The sequence below is a fragment of the Palaemon carinicauda genome, chromosome 27 (assembly GCF_036898095.1).
Source record: "Palaemon carinicauda isolate YSFRI2023 chromosome 27, ASM3689809v2, whole genome shotgun sequence".
NCBI lineage: Eukaryota > Metazoa > Arthropoda > Malacostraca > Decapoda > Palaemonidae > Palaemon > Palaemon carinicauda.
Window position 1 is genome coordinate 32,298,862 of NC_090751.1, and position 21,610 is coordinate 32,320,471.

Genomic DNA, 21,610 nt, shown 5'->3' on the forward strand with positions numbered 1-21,610 from the left:
TTGCATTCATCACCACCTTTAGCAGACAGCCATTTTCCATTCTCCGAACATGGCCAAACCACCTCAACACATTCATATCCACTCTTGCTGCTAAGTCATTTCTTACAACCGTTCTCACCCTCACTACTTCATTCCTAACCCTATCTACTCGAGATACACCAGCCATATTCCTGAGACACTTCATCTCAAACTCATTCAATTTCTGTTTCTCCGTCCCTTTCAATCCCCACAACTCCGATCCAGACATCACAGTTGGTACAATCACTTTCTCTACAGAACTCTCTTTACATTCATGCATAACCCTCTATTTTTTACTACTCCCTTAACTGCCCCCAACACTTTGCATCCTTCATTCACTCCCTGACGTACATCTGCTTCCACTCCACCATTTGTTGCAACAACATACCCCAAGTACTTAAACTGATCCGCCTCCTCAAGTAACTCTCCATTCAACATAACATTCAACCTTGCACCACCTTCCATTCTCGTACATCTCATAACCTTACTCTTACCCACATTAACTCTCAACTTCCTTCTCTCACACACCCTTCCAAATTCTGTCACTAATTGGCCAAGTTTCTCTTCTGCATTTTCAACCAGTACAGTATCATCCACAAACAACGACTGATTTACCGCCCATTCATGGTGATTCTCATCCACCAGTTTTGATCCTCGTCCAATCACTCGAGCATTCACCTCTCTCACCACTCCATCAACATACAAGTTAAACAACCATGGCGAGATCACACATCCCTGTCTCAGCCCCACTCTCACTGGAAACCAATCGCTCACTTCATTTCCTATCCTAACACATGCTTTATTACCTTTGTAGAAACTCTTCACTGATTGCAACAACCTTTCACTAACTCCATATAACCTCATCTCATTCCACATTGCCTCCCTTATCAACTCTATCATAAGGTTTCTCCAGATCCATAAACGCAACATACACCTTCTTACCTTTTGCTAAATATTTCTCACATATCTGCCTTACTGTAAAAATCTGATTCATACAACCCCTACCTCTTCTAAAACCACCCTGTACTTCTAAGATTGCATTCTCTGTTTTATCCTTAATCCTATTATTCAGTACTCTACCATACACTTTCCCAACTACACTCAACAAACTAATACCCCTTGAATTACAACACCCATGCACATCTCCCTTGCCCTTACATAGTGGTACATTACACCCACAAACCCATTCTACTGGTACCGTTGACAACACAAAACACATTAAGCAATCTTACCAACCATTCAAGTACAGTCACACCCCTTCCTTCAACATCTCGGCTCTCACACCATCCATACCAGATGCTTTTCCTACTCTCGTTTCATCTCGTGCTCTCCTCACTTCCTCTCCAGTAATCTCTCTCTCATTCTCATCTCCCATCCCCATACCTCAACACCTGCAACAGAAATTATATCTGCCCCCTAATATCCTCAACATTCAGTAAACTTTCAAAATGCTCCGCCCACCTTTTCCTTGCCTCCTCTCCTTTTAACAACCTTCCATTTCCATCTTTCACTGCCTTCCTTACTCTCTTCACTTCTTTCCAAAACTACTTCTTATTCTCTTCATATGAATGATCCAATCCCTGACCCCACCTCAGGTCAGCTGCAGTCTTTGCCTCCCTTACCTTACGCTCTACTTCCACATTTTTCTCTCTATATATTTCATATTTCTCTACACTATTACTCTGCAGCCATTTTTCAAAAGCCCTCTTTTTCTCTTCCACTTTTACCATCACTCCTTCATTCCACCATTCACTGCCCTTCCTCATGCTGCCTCCAACAAACTTCTTGCCCAACAAAATGTTCTTTTACTAACTTCCATTCCTCCTCTAAATTACCAGTTTCTTTTACTTTCACTTCGTCATATGCCATTTTCAACCTTTCTTGATATTTACTTTTTAACCCCAGTTTTATTAGATCTTCAACCCTCACTAGCTCCCTTTTACATCCACCTACTCTATTCCCCCACTCTTTTGCTACAACTAATTTTCTTTCCACCAAAAAATGATCAGATATACCGTTATCCATACCCCTAAACACGTGCACGTCTTTCTATCTTCCAAACATTCTTTTAGTTATCAAAACATAATCCATTAATGCCCTTTCTACCACACTTCCATTTGCCACTTACAAATGTATACTTGTTTTTATCTTTATTTTTGAAAAAGCTAGAACTTATCACCATCTCTTGCTCAACACACATATCTACCAGTCTCTCACCACTCTCATTTTCACCTGGTACCCTGTACTTCCCAATGACACCTTCTACCTCTCTAGCGCCCACTCTAGCATTTAAGTCACCCATGACAGCTACATAATTCCTTCTACACACCTAGTTAATTAATTCCAGAACTCATTCCGCTCTTCTTCACTTTTCTCACAACCTGGCCCATAAGCACTGACAAAAGCCCAACATTCCCTACCCAACCTAACCCTAACCCACATTAACCTAGATGATATCTCCTTCCATTCCACTACTTTATCTTTCATCCATTCACTCAGCAATAAAGCCACACCTTCTCTTGCTTTTCCCCTTTTCAATCCCAGACACCCTACCAGACATTTCACCAAACATCACTTCACCTTTCCATTTTATCTTTGTCTCACACAAAACCAATATATCCATTCTTCTATTCCTAAACACACTTCCAATCTCACATCTTTTACTCTATCGTACTACATCCACGCACATTCAAACATCCCAAAACTAGAGTGCGGGGAGCAGTCACTCTCCTCCCAGCTCCACCTCTTTGATGTCTCACAGGATTATAATACAGGAGAGGGGGTTCTCAGCCCCCTAGTCCTGTCCCTTTTTGTCGCCTGTTACTACACGCAGGGATACGTCGGCGCTATTCTAATGGTTTTTATGCCCCCGCGGCCACAGGCGGCATATATATATATATATATATATATATATATATATATATACAGTATATATATATATATATATATATATATATATATATATATATATATATATATATATATATATATATATGTGTGTGTATATATATATATATATATATATATATTATATATATATATATATATATATATATATATATATATATGTGTGTGTGTGTGTGTGTGTGTGTGTGTGTGTAAGTATATATGTATATATGTATGTATGTATGTATGTGTGTGGGGGCAATTCTGGCTCTCAGGCATAGCCTGACTATTAGATTTTCTAAAATATAGTTAAATTGCATATAATATGGATATAGAATTTTTTTCTCAAACTAACTTTAATCTTATTTATATAGCATTTTATTTAATCAGATGCTAAACTTATTTGTGGTTTATAAAGAGAAATAATCATAGTTTTCGACATAGTGCCCTAAAAGTAATTAACAATCCCATTAGGCCAATGGTCATGCACTTGGTGGTTCTTACTGCCACTGAATGGTGGACACTCGGTATAATACATTTAGAGCTGCATATGTTACAACGGGGAAATTTTTTTTTCTTTTGATAAACAATTATTGAGCTAACATTGACCCTTCTCTAGGGAAATGCCTTCTGTGGTTCTACAGTTAATCACCGGTACTTATTATCAGATAAAGTAGATGACAATAATTGGAGTAAAATATACTAAATGGCAACTCCACAAGAACCGTTTTTAACTGTATGCGATGAATTTTGCATTGCTCTGACACAATATGCAAACCTCATAATAATTTAACATAGGAATTTGCTTCAGCTCAGCTGAAACAGCTGAAGAGAAAGAAAACCCGGCAGTTTTGCTGAATGGTTGTCTGGCAGTATGGGGCGGAGCTTACCTTCGCCTACCCCCATCGCCTGCCCGCTTTGCTGATTCACTCACTTCAGCTCAACGTGGATGGTTGTGCTACTCTCCGCTCTCTACGCTGCAGCCTTTTGCCTTCTCTTGTACTTGTGTACTAGTGATTGTGTGATTGTTATGGAGGAGAAAGTTACTCGTAAGATGCGATGTTGTGTAGGCCGTGGCGGGCGCTGCAGTATGTTGCTTTCGTCACCTTCTACCTAACATGAAGGGGAAAATCTTGCTCTTAAGGTTCTCCCTGTCGTGAGTGTGAATCCTGGCCGCCCTTGCAGCAGCAAGCTCTCGAGAATCGACGCAAATATCGCCAGACCCCTAAAGCTGCTTCTGCTTTGGAGAGCTCGCCTCTTTCGGAGAAGTAATGGGAGCTGGTGCAAAGGGTGTCGTCTCAAGAGACTACCACAGCGAAGTCTGCTCACGCCCTTTCCGAGTCAAAGGAGGGTGTGAGCATGATTTTGGGAAGCTCTGATTCATAGCCTGTTGGCAATTTCTCAGGATTCGGCGGGGAAGCGGGTGACCTTAGCGCTCCCATTACTTCGGTGATCTCTAGGGACACCTGACAGATTGTTGGACAGTCTGATACCGATGATGACACATTACCTGGTAAGATATGGGAACTTTGGGTGTCTCTCGCATAATCAGGTAAGCCAGACTTGGATTTGTTAAAACGCCGTTTAACACTGGCAGACAAGATTAAACAACGTCATTTGAATGATCCGATTGTTGATGAACACATGAATGTAACTGATTTTGTAACTTTATTGACTCACATGTTTCCTGATGCCCCTGTTGTTGTTGACCATGTTACTGCTAAAGCATTTGTTCCTGGCAAAATGCAAACTTTTTCCAAGGGTAAAATAACTGCAGGACTCCTTGTTGAAACAAGGGAGAGTAAGGTTTTAAACAAGTAGATTTCTTTAACGACTGCTGGGAAACCGTTTACAGCTTTGCTTGTAAGTCATTTAAAATTAAAATCTGCCAAAACTCCTGCTGATACAATATGTTTTTCAGGTTCACCACGTTCACCGATCACGGTTCCTCCTATGGACATGGCTCAGGTTCTTCATCCACGTCCAGTGTTGTCTGCTGTTGCCTCGACCACCTTTCCAGTACCTCTAAGGGGGCACTAGAAGAGGAAGCGGGGGTGGTATTCCTCTTCTAGTTCCTCCTCCTTCATCTTCATTTTCTGACTCTGAGTCTTCTCCCCCAAGGAGAAATAGAAAGGGGAAGAAGAGGAAAGCGAAGAGGACCAGGAAGGCCAGTCGCAGTCGAAGGGACATGGTGCCCCGAGACACCTCTTTTCCTCCGGAGGATGAGGGCGACACGAGAGATTCCCGTGTTCCCCGTACTTGTGTGATTGTTCACAGCGAATCTCGCGCAAGGCCTCCATGCATGACAACCGCGCTTGAGAGCATAGGTATCGTCTCCCAGAGCAGGGTGACGGGGTCCTCGGGCCCCTGAGCTGCTGCTCAGACTCAAATTAAACCGCTCTTGAGCGGGGAAATGAGAGTCCCGGCTTCGTCGCGAAAAGTCTCAGCTGTGATCTCTCGTGAAGAATCCACGGGGGTAGCCACGCGGACCGACTCTGCGACTCGTGTGTCGCGTGAGCAAGGAGCAGGCTAGACAGCAGTGCACTCGACCCATGCGACTCGGGCCTGGCATGGACCCACCTCGCGGCTCAGTCCGCGACATGGGGGCCAATCGTGCATGACCAGGCTAACTCTCGTGCATACCAGCCGCAAGAGGTGCAGCCAATCCCCATGCTTTCAGGCCATGTAACAGATGAGGCCGCGCACACCATTCGTGCAACTAACCTGTCTACACCTCCTGGTGTGAGCGCTGCAGTTCCCAGCAACCCCGCTTGCGCTCTAGCTCCTTTGGGAGCTTCGTGGGGCTCGCAGCATCCCGTTACGCACACTGTCGCAGTGGGAACCTCGATGCATTCCGTCGGGAATGATTTGGTCATAGGACCAGAGCGAGGGTATTCATGGGGGATGTCGTCACCTGTGCAGCATGTCACTTCCCCTACACCTACGGATATAGTAGGACCGAGGGATCAGCTACCTGCACAGCCTTCACCGGCCGTAGAAACGGAATATCCCGAGGTAAAATCACCGTTCTTAGAGATCATTAACCTCATGAGTGAGATGAATGGCCTCAGGGCTTCTCTTGCGGTAGTGTCTGAGGATAAGTGTACAGCCTTAGAGATCCTATGGGGAGCTCCCAAAGGCAGTTCACGGACTATCACACTACCCTGGTCGAGACAGGGTGCTCGAGCCTTGGACCGAGTGAGTGACCAGATCGCAGGACCTCCTTAGGAGTCCATGCTGCTTCGTGGCTCGACCACTGGTGTAGTACGGCCACAGTGTTCGCGCGGGACACTAAGCTTGCTGCCCCTGAACACATGGAGCAGTACAGGAACCTGGCTTTGTCTGGTGAGAAAGCTGTTGCTTTTCTCTTAGACCAGCCTGCTACCCAGTATGCCAATCTGATCCTCAAAAAGCGCGAGGCAGTAACCACTCGTTTGGCAAGACAGATTGGTTCAGGAGAGGCCCTGGCACTCAGGAACGCTCCTATTAGAGCTGCAACTTTTCTCTTTCCACCAGAGGAAATTTGGGCCGCATGGGATAAATGGCGCCTCGACTCGAAGAACTCTATTATATACCAGCCGCAGGCTGCGAGTTTCAAGGGACTTGGTCCCGCAAAACCGTCCACAGCCAGGCCAAGTCAGGCCAAGCCCACGGGAAGTAGCAAGGGTACCGCAGGTCGTTCTCCTGCTGGTCCTGTGCAGCCGAGATTTGCTCCTGTTCAGAAGGGTTCTACCCCCAAACAGACTTTTCAGCCTCCCTCGGTAGCTCCTCCACGTCTGGGAAAGAACAGGGACAAGCGAGGGGAAGGGAAACGCTGAGATTGGCTTTCCCCTTTCCATGCTGCCAATGGTAGGGGGATGTCTATTGCGCCATAGGGCGATGTGGCAGCACTTCGGGGCCGAGGAATTGGTAGTGTTGACCCGTCGCGAAGGGTGCAAGCTCCCGTTAGTGCTTTATCGCCCCCCTCTATCCTCCACTTTAATAGCGTTCCGCACATACGCTCCAAAATCTCCGAAGGCTCTGGCCTTAGAGGCGGAGGTCCAGGAAATATTGGAGAAAGATCTGCTAGAAGTTATACACGATCAGTCACCATGGTTCTACTGTCGTCTCCTCCTTGTCGAGAAGGCAACAGGAGGTTGGAGACCGATCGTTGACCTTTCGCCATTGAACAAGTTTGTTGAGCAAACTGCATTCAAGATGCTGACAGTCCGCACTGTACTGTTAGCCATCAGGCAGTACGACTTCATGCTTTCGATAGACTTGAAGGACACGTACTTTCAAGTACCAGTTCATCGGTTGTCTCGAAAGTACCTCCGATTCACCTTTTAGGGCATGGTGTACCAGTTGAAAGTCCTGTGATTCGGACTGTGCACAGCTCCCCGAGTGTTCACGACGGTTGCAGCTTGGGCCCACTCGAGGGGCACCTGCCTACTGATTTACCTCGACAACTGGCCGATTCTCGCTCCCTCGCAGGAGCAGTTGATTTGGGACCAAGACTCGCTTCTGGCAGTTTGTCGCGATCTGGGGATGGTGGGGAATTACGAGAAGTTGAACCTCATTCCCAAGCAGAAGGTGAAGTATCTGGGAATGCTAATCGACTTGGCAGCAGCTCGTGTTCTTCCCTCGGAAGAACAGATCAGGAGACTCAGAGAGGTTGCGCAACTGTTCCTGTCTGAGGAACAACTTCCAGCCCTCCAGTGGCAAGCTCTTCTAGGTCACCTCCTCGCTGGAGAAGCTTGTTCCTTCCGGGTGGATCCATATGCGCTCCCTTCTGTGGTGTCTGAAGGAGCAGTGGTCGGCAGCCACCGTTCCTCTCTCTCGTCCGGTCCTCATGGAACGCGAGGTAAGGGAGGATCTCCTTTGGTGGCTAAACGAGAACCTCATGAGAGGGTGTCTCATAAACCCTCCTCCACCTCAGTTTCGTCTGTTCACAGACGCGTCCACGGAAGGTTGGGGTGCACCTGGACGACTTAGTTTTGTCAGGTGTGTGATTGCAAGAGGAGAAACACCTGCACATCAACGAGCTGGAAATAATGGCAGTCTCGAGAGTACTCATTCATTTCCAGGCCCGTTTGAGAGAGCACTCGGTAGTACTGATGAACGACAACATGTCCGTGGGCGCGTACCTCAACAAGTAAGGGGGGGGGGGGACACTCAAGTCCCTTGCAGCAGTTGATGGGGCAGGTGTTTCTGTGGGCAAAGAGTCAACGTGTAACCTTGTTAGCTAGCTACATTCCAGGCAAGAGAAATGTTCTGGCAGATGCCCTAAGTCACAGAAACCAGGTAATAGGGGCAGAAGGGTCTCTTCACCCTTGGGCAGTGAGTCGAGTACTCGACCTCTGGGGAGAACCATGCATCGACCTATTCGCAACACGGCACACTGCCAAGCTTCCCATCTTTTGCTCTCCAGTACCAGATCCTGCGGCTGCGTTCGAGGACGTACTGCAACATCCTTGGGATCAACTGGATTGCTATGCGTTTCCCCCCCTTTTGCTTGCTCCGCGCAGTCCTGTCCAGGGTCCTAGTAACCCCAGGACTCAGGATGATTCTCATTGCTCCACTATGGCCACACATGGAGTTGTTTCCCGATCTGTTGTCGCTCTTGGTCAAGGCACCGAGAGAGCTACCACACCGGCCCAATCTCCTTTGGCAACCCTTGTTGAGCAGGTACCACCAGGCGTGCAGTCGCTCAGACTTCACGTGTGGAGACTATCCAGCATCTCCTCAGGCTTTTCACAACTCACTGCAAAAGAGATGCCAGGGTACCTTAGAAGATCCTCCTTCTCAGTCTACCTAGGGAAGTGGTTGGTCTTGTGTGATTGGTGTAGTGGAAGGGGTATCTCTCCGGTCGGAGCTTCTCTGACTCAGATCGCGGACTTCCTAGTCTTTCTTCGCAGAGGTAAGCTCTTTTTGGTTTCTGCTATTAAAAGGTACAGGTCTGCCCTTGCAATAGTGTTCTGTCTGAAGGGCATAGATATCTCCAACGCCCTGGAGATTTCTATGGTCATCAAGAGCTTTGAACAGTCGTGTCCCCTGAAGGAACTTCGAGTTCCCCAGTCGAATGTCACTCTAGTTCTCAGGTCTCTTACTCGTGCTCCGTACGAACACTTGAGCCATGCCTTAGAAAGGCACTTGACCCTTAAGACTTTTTCTGCTAGCCTTAGCATCGCCGAAGAGAGTCTTGTAATGTCACTCACACAGAGGGTTGGAAGGAGATCGTGAGTTTTGTGCCAGAGTTCGTTGCCAAGACTCGGATCCCAGCAATCCACGATCCCAGGTTCGAGACCTTCACTATTCCTTCTTTACCGGATACGGTGAGTGGCAGTTCAGGTTAGAGGCTTCTCTGTTCCATCAGGTGGCTCCGGAGCTATCTTAAGCGAACTCGGCATCTCAGACCTGAATGTCGATGACTCTTCGTTAGCTACCGGCAAGAGGGAAGTGTTGAGGAATACGATATCCTTTTGGATCCGTGAAACCATCTGCAAGGCGTATGAGACTTTGTCAAGAGTCCAAGCACCAGCAAGGGTTAAAGCTCATGAGATCAGGGGCATTGCCCCCATACTCGCTTTCAAGAGAAATCTTGCAGTGGGCCAAGTGCTGAAGGCTGGCGTTTGGAAACGCCAGACCACCTTTACGGACTTTTACATGTGGGAGTTTATGCACAAGTCCTTGGACACCTTTGTTCTTGGCCCAGTGGTAGCACCTGAAGCTATTGTCTGACCTCTCCAGTTCCTCCGGGAGAGGGAGGTCTCGTCTTGACTTTTATGGTTTGTTTGGCAGTATGAAAGCAATCTGCATGTGATTCGCCTTTCTCTCTGTCTCTGCCCTTGGAGTTCCATACATCAACAAGTCTTCCCAGGTAAGATTGCTAGAGTTTGTTTATAGATATTCTCTCCCCGTCTTCTGCTAGGCAGGGAAAACGCTGGATGTATAAAACCCTTTGCCTTTTGGTTATGGAGGTTCATCCTGTCACTGTGAGCCCAGTGTAGTGTGTCTCTTACATTCACGCTCTCAGGTCGTGCGATGCTCTTACCCATCGTGCGACCCGGCTCCCAGTCTCTCAGACCCCACTATCATGTCGGGTCAAGAGACAAGGGTAGGTGAATTTAGTCCTCTGCTCTCATTCAAGACCAGGTCGATATCCGGGCAGTTAGCTGTTCACAAGCAGCAAAGGCAGACTTACCACCAAGCAGTGAGTCTTCCTTTATTAAAGGATTACGAGGTTTGTATATCGCGTCGGAACAAATGACAATTTGTCCTAAATTGTATTTTTCGTAGCAATACAAACCCGTAGTTATTTAATATAAATGCCTGCCTTTCCCATCACTCTCATGTTCCACATTGAGCCTAAAGTGTTTGAATAAGGAAAGCAGGCTGGTGGGGGGGGGGCCTAAGCTCCGCCCCATACCGCCAGCCAACTTTTCAGCTCAACTGCCTGGTTTTCTTCGGCCGTTTCAGCTGAGCTGAAACGAATTCCTATATTAAATGATTACAGGTTTGTATAGCTAGGAAAAATACAATTTAGGACAAATTGTCATAGTTATTGCATAATATATTTTTGGATGTTTTTACTTATTTTAAAATACGTTATTTTAATTCTTCATTATTTCTCATATCGTTTATTTATTTCCTTATTTACTTTCCTCACTGGGCTATTTTTCCCTGTTGGAGCCCTTGGGCTTATAGCATCTTGCTTTTCCAACTAGGATAGTAGCTTAGCTAATACTAGTAATTATAATAATAATAATAATGATAATAATAATAATAATAATGATAATAATAATAATAATAATAATAATAATAATAATAATAATAATAATAATAATAATAATAATAATAAATTATGATAAATAATAATAATAATAATAATAATAATAATAATAATAATAATAATAATAAATTATGATAAATAATAATAATAATAAATAATAATATCAATTTTGGTGCCTGTACCAGACAAGAAATCCAATAAGTAATCAACAGGCACTTGAGTAAATGATTAGGTAAAACTAAAACTAATGTCTATGGTTATGTTCATATTTTGTTACTTGTCACAGAGATCAACTTAATTTTTTATATGTGAAAAGGAAATGTCATTTAAGATTGCTGGAGCTAATTCCTTTACATATCTGCATAATTTATGATTAATAGATACTGTTGCACTGAAGATAGGTCTTATATGATTACCTGTTTTGTGGGTTACAATTAATCTATATACATTATATAAGACAACTGTGTCTAGTAGAAATCAATGATTCAATTATGAGTTTTTCATTCTTTAGAATTGATTGTATGTTATTGTTGAAATCTTTGATAACTTCTTCAAGGGGGTTGCCTCTTATATTTGAATAAGTAGGAGCACCATTTAGTAATACCTATAAATAGTGTTTTCCTAAGTATGTCATTATTTTCATAATATCACATTTGCCCCATCAACTTTTGTGATATGCAACTAACTGTTATTTTTTTTTAAATTTTAGGACTGATATTTTTCTTTTTATCATTTGCTATCATTGTTTTTCTAGGGCAAATGGGTTGGATAACTTGGATCCAAGCTTTGCAGGCCAGCTTCCAGTATCCTCTGATGACCAGTGGTTTCACTTTAGCATTGGGGATGATGACAAAATCAGTTTTATCAGCAGTCCTTTGGATGGAGATGTTTTAGGCACTGCCCTCTGTCAGTACCCAGCTGATGATAGTTAGTGAAATTACTTTTTTTTTCACAAAATAATAGAAGTTTCTTGATGTTCTATTCCATTGTTTGGCATTTGTGTAATATTTATCAATTTTCATTTTAAGAGTTATAGATGGGGAAGTAATGGAGCAATTACAGCTTTAGTAATGTATTATAGGGGTACAGTATCCATCTTTGTCTTGGCATCAGTTCTTGATGTAGTATAGTTCAAGGGGCTTGAAATTTTCACATTTGATTCTGTATAACATTTACAAAGTGGGCTTTAAAGTCAATTATGGTACTGTATAAGTTAAATAATCTTAGGTATAGAAGTCACATAATGTTAGGTGTTACTATTAATGGTTAGTCGTTCAATGTCGATTAGTGAGAGAAGAAAGCTGCGAGTTAATCTGGACAAGAGTAAGTTTATGAGGTACACAAGAATGGAGGTTGGTGCTAGATTGAATGTAATGTTGAATGGAGTTACTTGAGTAAGTAGATCAATTTAAGTATGTACTTGGGTTTTGTTGTTGCTACAAATGATGAAGAGGAAACATGCATGTCAGATGGTGAATGAACGATGTATTGTTGGGGGCAGTGAAGGGAGTGATACAGAATAGAGAGTTAGAGATGAATGTAAAGAGAGTTCTGTATGAGAAAGTGATTGTATTACCTGTGATATATAGATTAGAATTGAGGGGAACGAAAGTGACAGAGACAGAAATTGAATGTGTTTGAGATGAAGTGTCTGAGAAGTATGGCTGGTGTATCTCAGCTGGATAGGCTTAGGAACAAAGTAGTAAGAGTGAGAACAAGTGTGAGGAAGGAATTAGATGCTAGAGTGAATATGAATATGTTGATGGTTGGCCATGTAGAGAGTATGGAAAATCGTTATCTGCTGAAGAAGGGGGTGAATGCAAGAGTTGATGGGTGAAGTGCATCCATCCAAGGGTTGGGTGGATGGATGAAGTGAAGAAAGCCGTAGGTGACGGAAGGATAGAGGTGAGAGAGGCAAAAGAGCATGCTAGGAATAGAGATGAATGGTAAGCAGTTGTGATGCAGTTCCGATAGGCTCTGCTGCCACCTCGTGGTGACCGCTGAGATAGAGGCAGTAGGAGAGTCAGCCTATTAAGCTTCATTTGTGGTGGAAGATGGGGGAGGGTGGGCAGTGGCACCGTAGCAGTACCAACTAAACTTAGCCGAATCCCTCATTAGGCAAGGAGGAAAAATCCCCTTTTGTCTTTGGTTGTTGTTGTTGGCTACCTCCCAAAATTGGGGGAAGTGTCATGGTAGATAGATAGATAGGTAGACATGTACCAAATGCCACATGAGTAAGACATTGCTAGTATAGTATATTCTATTCTCGTGTGTGTATTTTTTGGGCAATTACACTTTAGGCATACAGTATTCAGTTATTATCTCTGCCACTTTGTGTATCTTTCATCATAACCATAAAAAATTTGATATATAAAAGAGCAGACAAAGAAATACAATGAATATAACTTAGAGATCTTCAACTAATGTTTATTTACGATACCATCGAGAAAGCAAGAAAAATTATATTCTCTTCCTGAAGGACTCAAAGAAAATTGTGGTTACAATAAATAGGATACTCACACAAATATTTTGCCCTCAAATTCTTGAATAAGTAAATAGGTACTCTGATTAGAAAAGGGTTGTGCAATTGTGAATATAAGAAAAAGGATGTTTTAGTAATGAAACAAATTATTTTTATTTAAAAAATTATTTGAAGCATGAAATATAGAAATTCATCTAGCCAAAAATGCAATTATCTGAATTTCCAAAATTCCATGCAGAGGTTGCGAGTCGCACCCCTTAAGGAAATTTCTTTATCGCAATGAGTAATACAGTTAGAAATTAGAGGCAATTGTGTGATTGTCATAAACATCCCAATTTTAAGATTTCATTCTGGAATTCGTGAGACATGAAAAAAAATTGGAACGTATGCAGTTTATATCATTATTGAAGTTGAAATTAAGCCTTTTTATGTCAGGATTAATAAAAAAAGCTTGGATATGATTTGTTGTTTATCAAGAGTCATTGGTGGTTTTAGTGAGCTTTTGTTTGATCAAAAACCCATTAATTTAAAAAGGCTGAATTGTGTATAGAGACAATCTTACAAACATTCCACAGAAAGAAAATAAATCCTTGTAATTCCATCTGGCAGAGTAGGCCACTTGCCTCCAAAGTGCATCTGGTTAGGTGTCAACAAATTTGAATTGTTGTGTTTGGTATTGCCCACTCCCATTAATCCTTTCTCCATAGGAAATCTGACAGACTGCTCTCCTTTCATCTATAAAATGTATAATAATTTTTATTTCATCATTATTTTTGGTTTTATTGCTTAAATTCATAGTTACAATTGTTTGTATTGTAAGTTCTTTAATCTCCCTTAATTGCTTTAAAGTTTAGTTTTCATGTTGCATATTTTAATGGTTGGATGGTATCAATGAATACAGTATTTACCTTCTTTGTTGACTTCTGTGTGTTTTACAACTTTCTTAAACATATGTTCTTACTCTTGTAGTTATATACCAATAGGTATTTTTTCAATTAATAGGTATTTTCAGACAATAAAGGGACTAAATATCAAGAGTCATCTCTTAGTTATCCAAATATTTCTGGGCAGAGAAACACAGTGTAATACTTACCAACAAGATTGTTTCAAGAATGTACAGAGTGATTTTCTATTCCTTGACCAAGCAGAATAAAGTTCGTCTTGGTTGGTCACGCCACACAGAGGTATGCAGGAACATGTAGCAGACATACAGCTTGTGGCTCTCCCTTGTAAATTGAAACTGCTGTGCTAGCCTCAATTTTTGCCCTTTTCTCATAAGTCTGGGCCTCTTCAACGTTCATCTGTAAAGTTTATACAATGATGCCTTATTAGGAAAAGGTAGTTTTCCTGTTCAGCTGATATTTTTATAAGATAAGGAAATTAATAACTGGCAAATTATATGTACCTGTTGAAGTGATGCGTCATTTTAGGTTATTCCTGTAGCAACAGGTAAGGCATCAGTCCGCTTTTATCCTTTATAGTATGAGTAGTAGCCTTTTTACTATATCTTTGTCATTTAAAAACCTTGCCTGAGTCTTCCAATAAGGGATTAAGGTTTGTATTACCCAAATCTGCAGGGGCTGAGAACTTCAAGAAAATTGTATTCTTAGATCTTTCAAGCCTCCCAGTTAAGACTTGGTTCTAGCCGATAAATTTTTGCTATTTCCAAAATGTAGTACAGGTACTATTAAAAAAACTACACTAGATGTTAGGATGCCAGAAAACCTCAAATCAATCAATCAGTTACTTATATTGATAGGGTGACATTCCTATCATAGTAATGTACAGTAAAATCAGCTGTGCTTCAGTATTTTAGTAAACCTTATGTCTTATTTGACAAGTTGTTAAGTATAAGCTACAACCTTATTTGCATGTACCAAATTCAATGCATTCTTTTCTATTCAAAAGTTGCAAAGCACCAAAGGGCTAGTGTACTTGAATATAGGATCAAGTAAAAAATATTCTTTTCAAAATAGTTATTTAATCAGTTGTACAGTAATGGATTTATAATTAGATAAGGTTAATAAAAACAAATTAGTATGAAAATTCTTTACTCTACAGTAATGGCCCCTTCTAGCTTATCCCACTGTTTATTACTGTGATTTCATACAACACTTAAGGCACTTTGCATTCCATATAATTACCCAACCAAATTAAGCTGAAGGATGTCCTCTTTTTCTTCTGTGGAGTGAACTTGGATGCACAATAATGTTGTTTTACAGTAGTGGAGTTAAGTAATTCAAAACATTCATCTTGTTATAGAAAGTTGTATATGTAGGTAATTTTATTCATTAAACTTTCCATGTGAATTTTTTAGAATGCCTGACTGATCCTGAATCTTCATTGGACAATATGTCATTGAGTTGGGATGACGATGTCAACGATGAGGCCATCTATACGTAAGTAAAACATTTTGGATGCTAAACTGATAAAACTCAGTTTAGTCTTATTACTAATATCAGTATATGTAGGGTTACATTGTATGTATGGCATGTTTGCTCTCAAACTGTTTGTACTATCCATGCAAAAGCTGATCATAGAAACTCCATCAATCATATAAATTCTATATTGAGGTTTCAGTAATCCCTAAATAATGATAACCTGCCCCAGACTTGTTGCTCTTTTTCTTTGTTAATAAGTGTGGAGAAGTAATCAAAAGTAATGTCATGTAAGTAATTACACTCAAGTTTTCCTAAGTTTCTGGTTGCTACTAGTAAGCAATTACTCATGAACAAGTGTATCAAGTTTATCATGGATTTTCCATGTACTGTATTCATATTTTTTTGCAAGTACATTCTTCATAATTTATGATGTACAATAAGATATCCTTAACTGCAGCTTTGAATATGCACTGTTGAATTAAGGGATTTTGACGAAGGAAAAATCTATTTCTGGGGAGAGACCTGTGGCGTTTTCACGCGCCTTTGTTTTATACACGACACCCAAAAGGTGCTCGCGCGAGGGTAGTAACCTCAGCATTCCATGCTTTTATCTTTCTCTGGTGTAATTGGAAGGTTTTATCAGAAAAGATATATAAGAAGGACTCTTTTCACCGGCCGCCACAGGTCGACCCAGAAATACAGTATGTACCATTTTAAAAAATATACAATACTGTATGCTTAAAATTTCTTAACCATGAATGCTAAACTGGAAGCTACAGGAATTTTTTTTTAAACTGGTGCTAGTGCATCTAACTGGCCTGTTCACCACTCAGTAGAGGAAGATTCTTGAAGCATGATCATACTGAGCTGCTTCCATGAGCCCTGTGTTGAGATAACTGTGATTTACCCTGTGTCACTCTCATTCCCAGCAGCTTTTCAAGTATGTGCGATAGCATTATATGGAAGACCAAAGTAAATTTATTATGTGATAGAGTACTGTAATATCTATAGCTATGCACCTAAATGTGTTTAAAAGTGCAGTATGTGTTGACCAAGAGGCTTAAAGGGCTCATCAGATGTTTTCCTTAATAATAGAGGCAGATATTCTTGATTTAATCTTGGAGAAAAAATCTTATGCTGAAGTTCCTTGTAAGAACGAGTGTCCAGTTCAGGAAAATTTTAAGAGGGAGGAGATACTGTACGATCAACTATTGCTACGGTCACTTCTACTGTGAAAGTCAGTACAGTACTATGGTACGGGATAAGGTGAAGATGAAGAAGGTATTAGACTTAAGGATAAAGAATAAGACAAAAAGAAGAATACCAATTAATTCACACATATTGCATAAAAGTATTTAAGTTTACACGAGGATTTCTCTAGAACATTCAAGTATTTTCTCCTTTTTGCAATGCTGAGTGCTTATCCAGATACATTATTACTTATTTTCTTTCAGTTTGCTACCATATTCTTGTTGATCAATATTGTTTATACTGAACTAATTGATGTATTTCTGCTGAAGGATGATACTGTATTTTATAGTCTTCTGTTTCCTTTTCACAGCTCATTATTGTTATATAAACAAGTTCTTTCTATCCATTGTAGCGCTGAGTATTAATCCTGTGACATTATCACTTAAATTTATTACTTTGCTGCAAGGGGGCTATGTAACATCTATAGTACTGTCCTTAAATGAGTTAAAGAATGAAGAGAGTAGTTATTTACTTTGAAATTTTTCATGCAACTAAACACCCCCCACCGTTGCCTATCGCTCTTTGGCCCTAGATTTCAGGGCATCCAAGGAGGATATTGTTTCAACCCTTCTACAGATAATAACATCCAACTTGATGACCAGATCTGGTTAATTAAGTATGATTTAAATACTTCTCCTTGTGTGCATTGCTGACTTGCTTGGCTAATCTTGGACTCTTACCTTGCCACATGTTTGAGACATTAAATGGGGATTTTTGGTTGCGGGGATCTCTTTTCTGACTTGTTGCTGTTTACTTTTTGAGGCGAGATGTGCCTCATGAGTATGCTTTATGGCGGTTACCCCATTGTTAACACTCATTCCATGACCTTACGGTCACTCGCAAGGGATTCCAGGTCAGCTGGTGGAATTTTGCTTTGCATTTCTTTAAATTTGACTTGGTTTGATTTTGGTATCTTTTTATGTCTGCCAGGTCCTTATTTGCCATTTTTAGTAGTTTGTAAAAAAATTGCTTTAAGGGGCCCAGCTTGGAAACCAATACATGGGGGTATGGGACGAAAAACACAAAATCCTAAAACAATTAACTGAGCTTCATATGGCAATGGGGAATGCATATACGAAATGTTATGTCAAAATTCCTCTTACTTTCATAGTTACTGGGTAATTAGTAAAAGTAACTCGATAAGCCAAAAACAGTGATCACTACAGTATTTCTTCTGTTATAGTAATTTTGATCATTATTACATTTTAATATAAAACAAATTGTGAGCAATGGCATCTGTTTAGATTCCGTAAGTCACGAGACAGGAAGTTATGATTACACTCTTCAATGCTAACATAAACCCCAGAGAGAGTACAAGTTTGAGTTTGACCTCTGACATTCACTTACTTTTACGTCTGTTTTTCTTGGTTTCAGCAAGGATTTCATCGTGTCAAAGAGGAAAAGATAAATTTCAACATATCACTAACATTAGAAAGAAGAAAATTCGCTTGAATAAGAGTAAAAAAGTAGGTAATATCGGTGATATTAGTAAGTGAAGAAGAGAGAGAGAGTGTTGTGGATGAAAGAGCTCCCATCTCGCCTGATAAGAGCCTAAAGAAGTAGGATATTTAGCAAAGGGATCTTCATTTATGATTAGATTATGATAGATAACATTGTTTTGGTTTATTAATATCCAAAAAGGGAAAAAAAATTCATCATAATCATGATTTATTAATATTGTCTTTGTAAAAACACAACGAAAAACTTAGAACTCCTGTATCTCAAAACTATATTAATTGACCGTCAAATTCTATCTTCTCACTTAGTTTTATAGATATAGCATCAAAATTTGGTATATAACTTAGAAAGACATTTTAAAGATATCAAATTGAGCCTTTTTTTTCCAATTTCATGCTCCATAATTTACACCCTGCACTAATTTTAGCTAGATCTCTAGTAAGTGATTCAGCAACCCCAGATCTACATTCAGGAGATGGAATTGATCCAAAGAGTGTAGCATCATCTGTGTATTCAACAAGCTTTTTATGGCCAAGCCACATGTCATGTGCATATATCATGAAAAGTAATGAGCCAAGAACACTTCCCTGAGGAGCACCAGATATCACATTCCTTTAATTACTATGGTGCCCATCAACAACTCTGCAATCTATTACTAAGAAATTCAATAATAATGCTAAGAAAAGACCCACCCACTTCCAACTGTTTGAGTTTGAAAACAAGGGCCCCATGATAAACACGATCTAAGGCAGCACTAAAATCAAGGCCAATCATAAGAATGTCCTAACCACAATCAAGGGATTTCTCTACAGCATTGGAGATTGTAAAAAGGGGCATCACATGCTCCAAGGCCTTTACCAAAACCAAATTTCAAACTAGGGAACAGATGATTACCTTCAGTAAACCTATTAAGACGTTTTACCATAAGTTGTTCAAAAACTTTTGCATTGGGAATTATGGTAATTGGGCACTAATCAGTTGGACTTGAGCTACCACAAACACATTTACATAGTGGAGTAACATTACCAATTTTCCAACAAGTGCTAATAGCTCCTATTACTAACTTGCACACAATAATAGGTAACTTTTGGAACCAAGAAATCTACAGTTTTTATAAAAAAAGGTAAAATACTATTTATGTTCACAGCTGTATAAGCATCAAGGTCCATCAAGAGAGCTTTAATTTCACAAGACCAAAAAGCCAAACTAGTTAGTTAAGCTGCAAGAAAATAGGAATGAGGAAGATCAAGTATCTCATTCTGCTTACTGTTAATCACATTGGTCAAAAGGGTTGCCTTTTTCTTTGGACTGTGAGTGACAGAACCATCTGGTTTTAGTAAAGGAGGAACCATTGTATTATACCAAAGAGTGAATATTTAATGGTAGCTCACCACTTATGTTCCTGATTTGTACTAGAAAGGATATATTTTATGGTTAGATTGTATTCCTTTTTAGTTGAAGCATAAATTCTCTGAATAAAAGCTGAGTATTGTAAGTAAAAAATTTGTTACACTTCCAAAGATGATAGGCCTCCTGCTTCTCTAAATAAGCACATCTACAATTATCATTGAACAATGGTTTGTCCTTCATTTGCTACCTTAGTACACGAGAAGGGATACTCCTATCAATTATTTTGACTAGATTCTCATTAAAAGGGACAACAGGATCAACACTACCAAACAATTGTGACCAATTCAAGCCCGAAAGATCACTCAAAATCCCATTCCAGTCTGCTTGAGATTTCATATAAATCGTAGATGAGTATAATGCATCAGGGACAGGGTGCTCAGTCTTCAATACTAATGAAATTGGATGTCCCAACTGGAGAACCTACCTTACTTGTTATAACGCCAAGGGAGTTGATGTATACGACATCCAAGCAGTTACCAGACCTGTGAGTAACTTTACTTATGATTTGCTCACAGTAGGATTCAGAGGCAGTCTAAAGCTCTTGAGCCTTGACAATTGATAGGAGAAACCAAATGGTGAGCATATGGTGAACATTGAAATCAGCAACAAAGACAAAAGAGGCTTTTATATCATCATCTTGCATCTTGGCTATAATGATAAGAAGTCAATCGAAGATAGAAACTTCCATGTCTGGATTCCGATATATCAAACACATATGGGAGTTGTTATGCCTGCCACAAACTTTTATCACATGAATCTCATGATATCCTCATACATAGAATGACTTATGAAAAGCAGGGTACTCAGTCCCAATATACACTGTCATTCCTCTGGCCCTAGGATTAGATATCCCCTTTCAAAATTATTGGCTCTTTAAAATTAATTATAAGAAGCTCAGATGAGTGCCTCATATTAGAAACCAAAGTTTCTGAGCACAAAGTAATGTCATACTGTCTGGACACAACTGTAAGGTCTTGAATATTTGCACGAAGACCACGAATATTGCAGCACAGAAGATAACATTGACGAAATCTAGGATGTATAGATCCCGGACTTTGCTCGGTCTTTAGACAGCACGAGAATTAAGGGTAATAAAAAAGATACATCATACTAAAAAAATAAATTAAAAAGAATGATAACAAAAACAATGTGTACAGAAATATAGGTAAAGTAGTTGATTAAACCCATAGACTATAGAAAAAAGTCTGAAAACTGGTCAACCTAGAGGAGTCGATACACCTTGAAAGGCTAAATATACTCTGATATAGCCACTTCAGCTGTCTTTTCATTATCTGCTTTCATAGTTCTGTGTAGCTTATCACTGCTACTGCAGACTTTTATGGGTTTTATTAATAAGAACTAGATACACTAAAATATAGATCATTAATAGAAAAGTAAATGAAACTTTTAATGGTCTTAACTGGGTGAGAGCTAAACATAAAAAGGGTCAATTTATTTGTCACATATGCATCTTTCACCTTGGCCAGGTGTCTTAATTTATGCAGGTTCTTTCAAGTTGTTTGATATTCAAGGCAAAAAATATCCAAAAATCACCAAATTTTTGAAGTTATGGAGCATTTGATTTCTAGTTATCACTACAGTATATATATAATAATCTATTTTGTTTTCCATTATAGTACAAAGTACTCGCTTCTCAACAATCCCACTCTCTCTGTTAAACTCTTAGTCTACATGAAATATGAGGTAGTTAGTGGATGAATACCTGATAATCCATTTGTAATTTGTATCACAATAGTACTCTTCTTATATGAATTAATGACTGTAAATCTAGAAATCCTAACAAACCCAAATTAAAGAGCAAAGCTTAATCTTAGGACTTGATTTTGAGTATAATATATATTATATCTAGTTTCTCTTTTCATAAATAGCTTAAAAAAAGTTTATGAAGAATATGTTAGATGTAGCTTTATCTTTCATTAACTTTAGAGATTG

The 21,610-nt window shown here is 40.1% G+C and overlaps 1 protein-coding gene across 1 annotated transcript in view; it reads left to right on the forward strand.

The window, feature by feature from the left end:
- Positions 1-21,610, forward strand: part of LOC137620654 (uncharacterized) — a 452,540-nt gene that overhangs the window by 305,710 nt on the left and 125,220 nt on the right. Inside the window, exons 17-18 of the mRNA XM_068350990.1 lie at positions 11,430-11,602; positions 15,475-15,556. Of these exons, the coding sequence (XP_068207091.1) occupies positions 11,430-11,602; positions 15,475-15,556 (255 nt within the window). The remainder of the gene's footprint in view (positions 1-11,429; positions 11,603-15,474; positions 15,557-21,610) is intronic.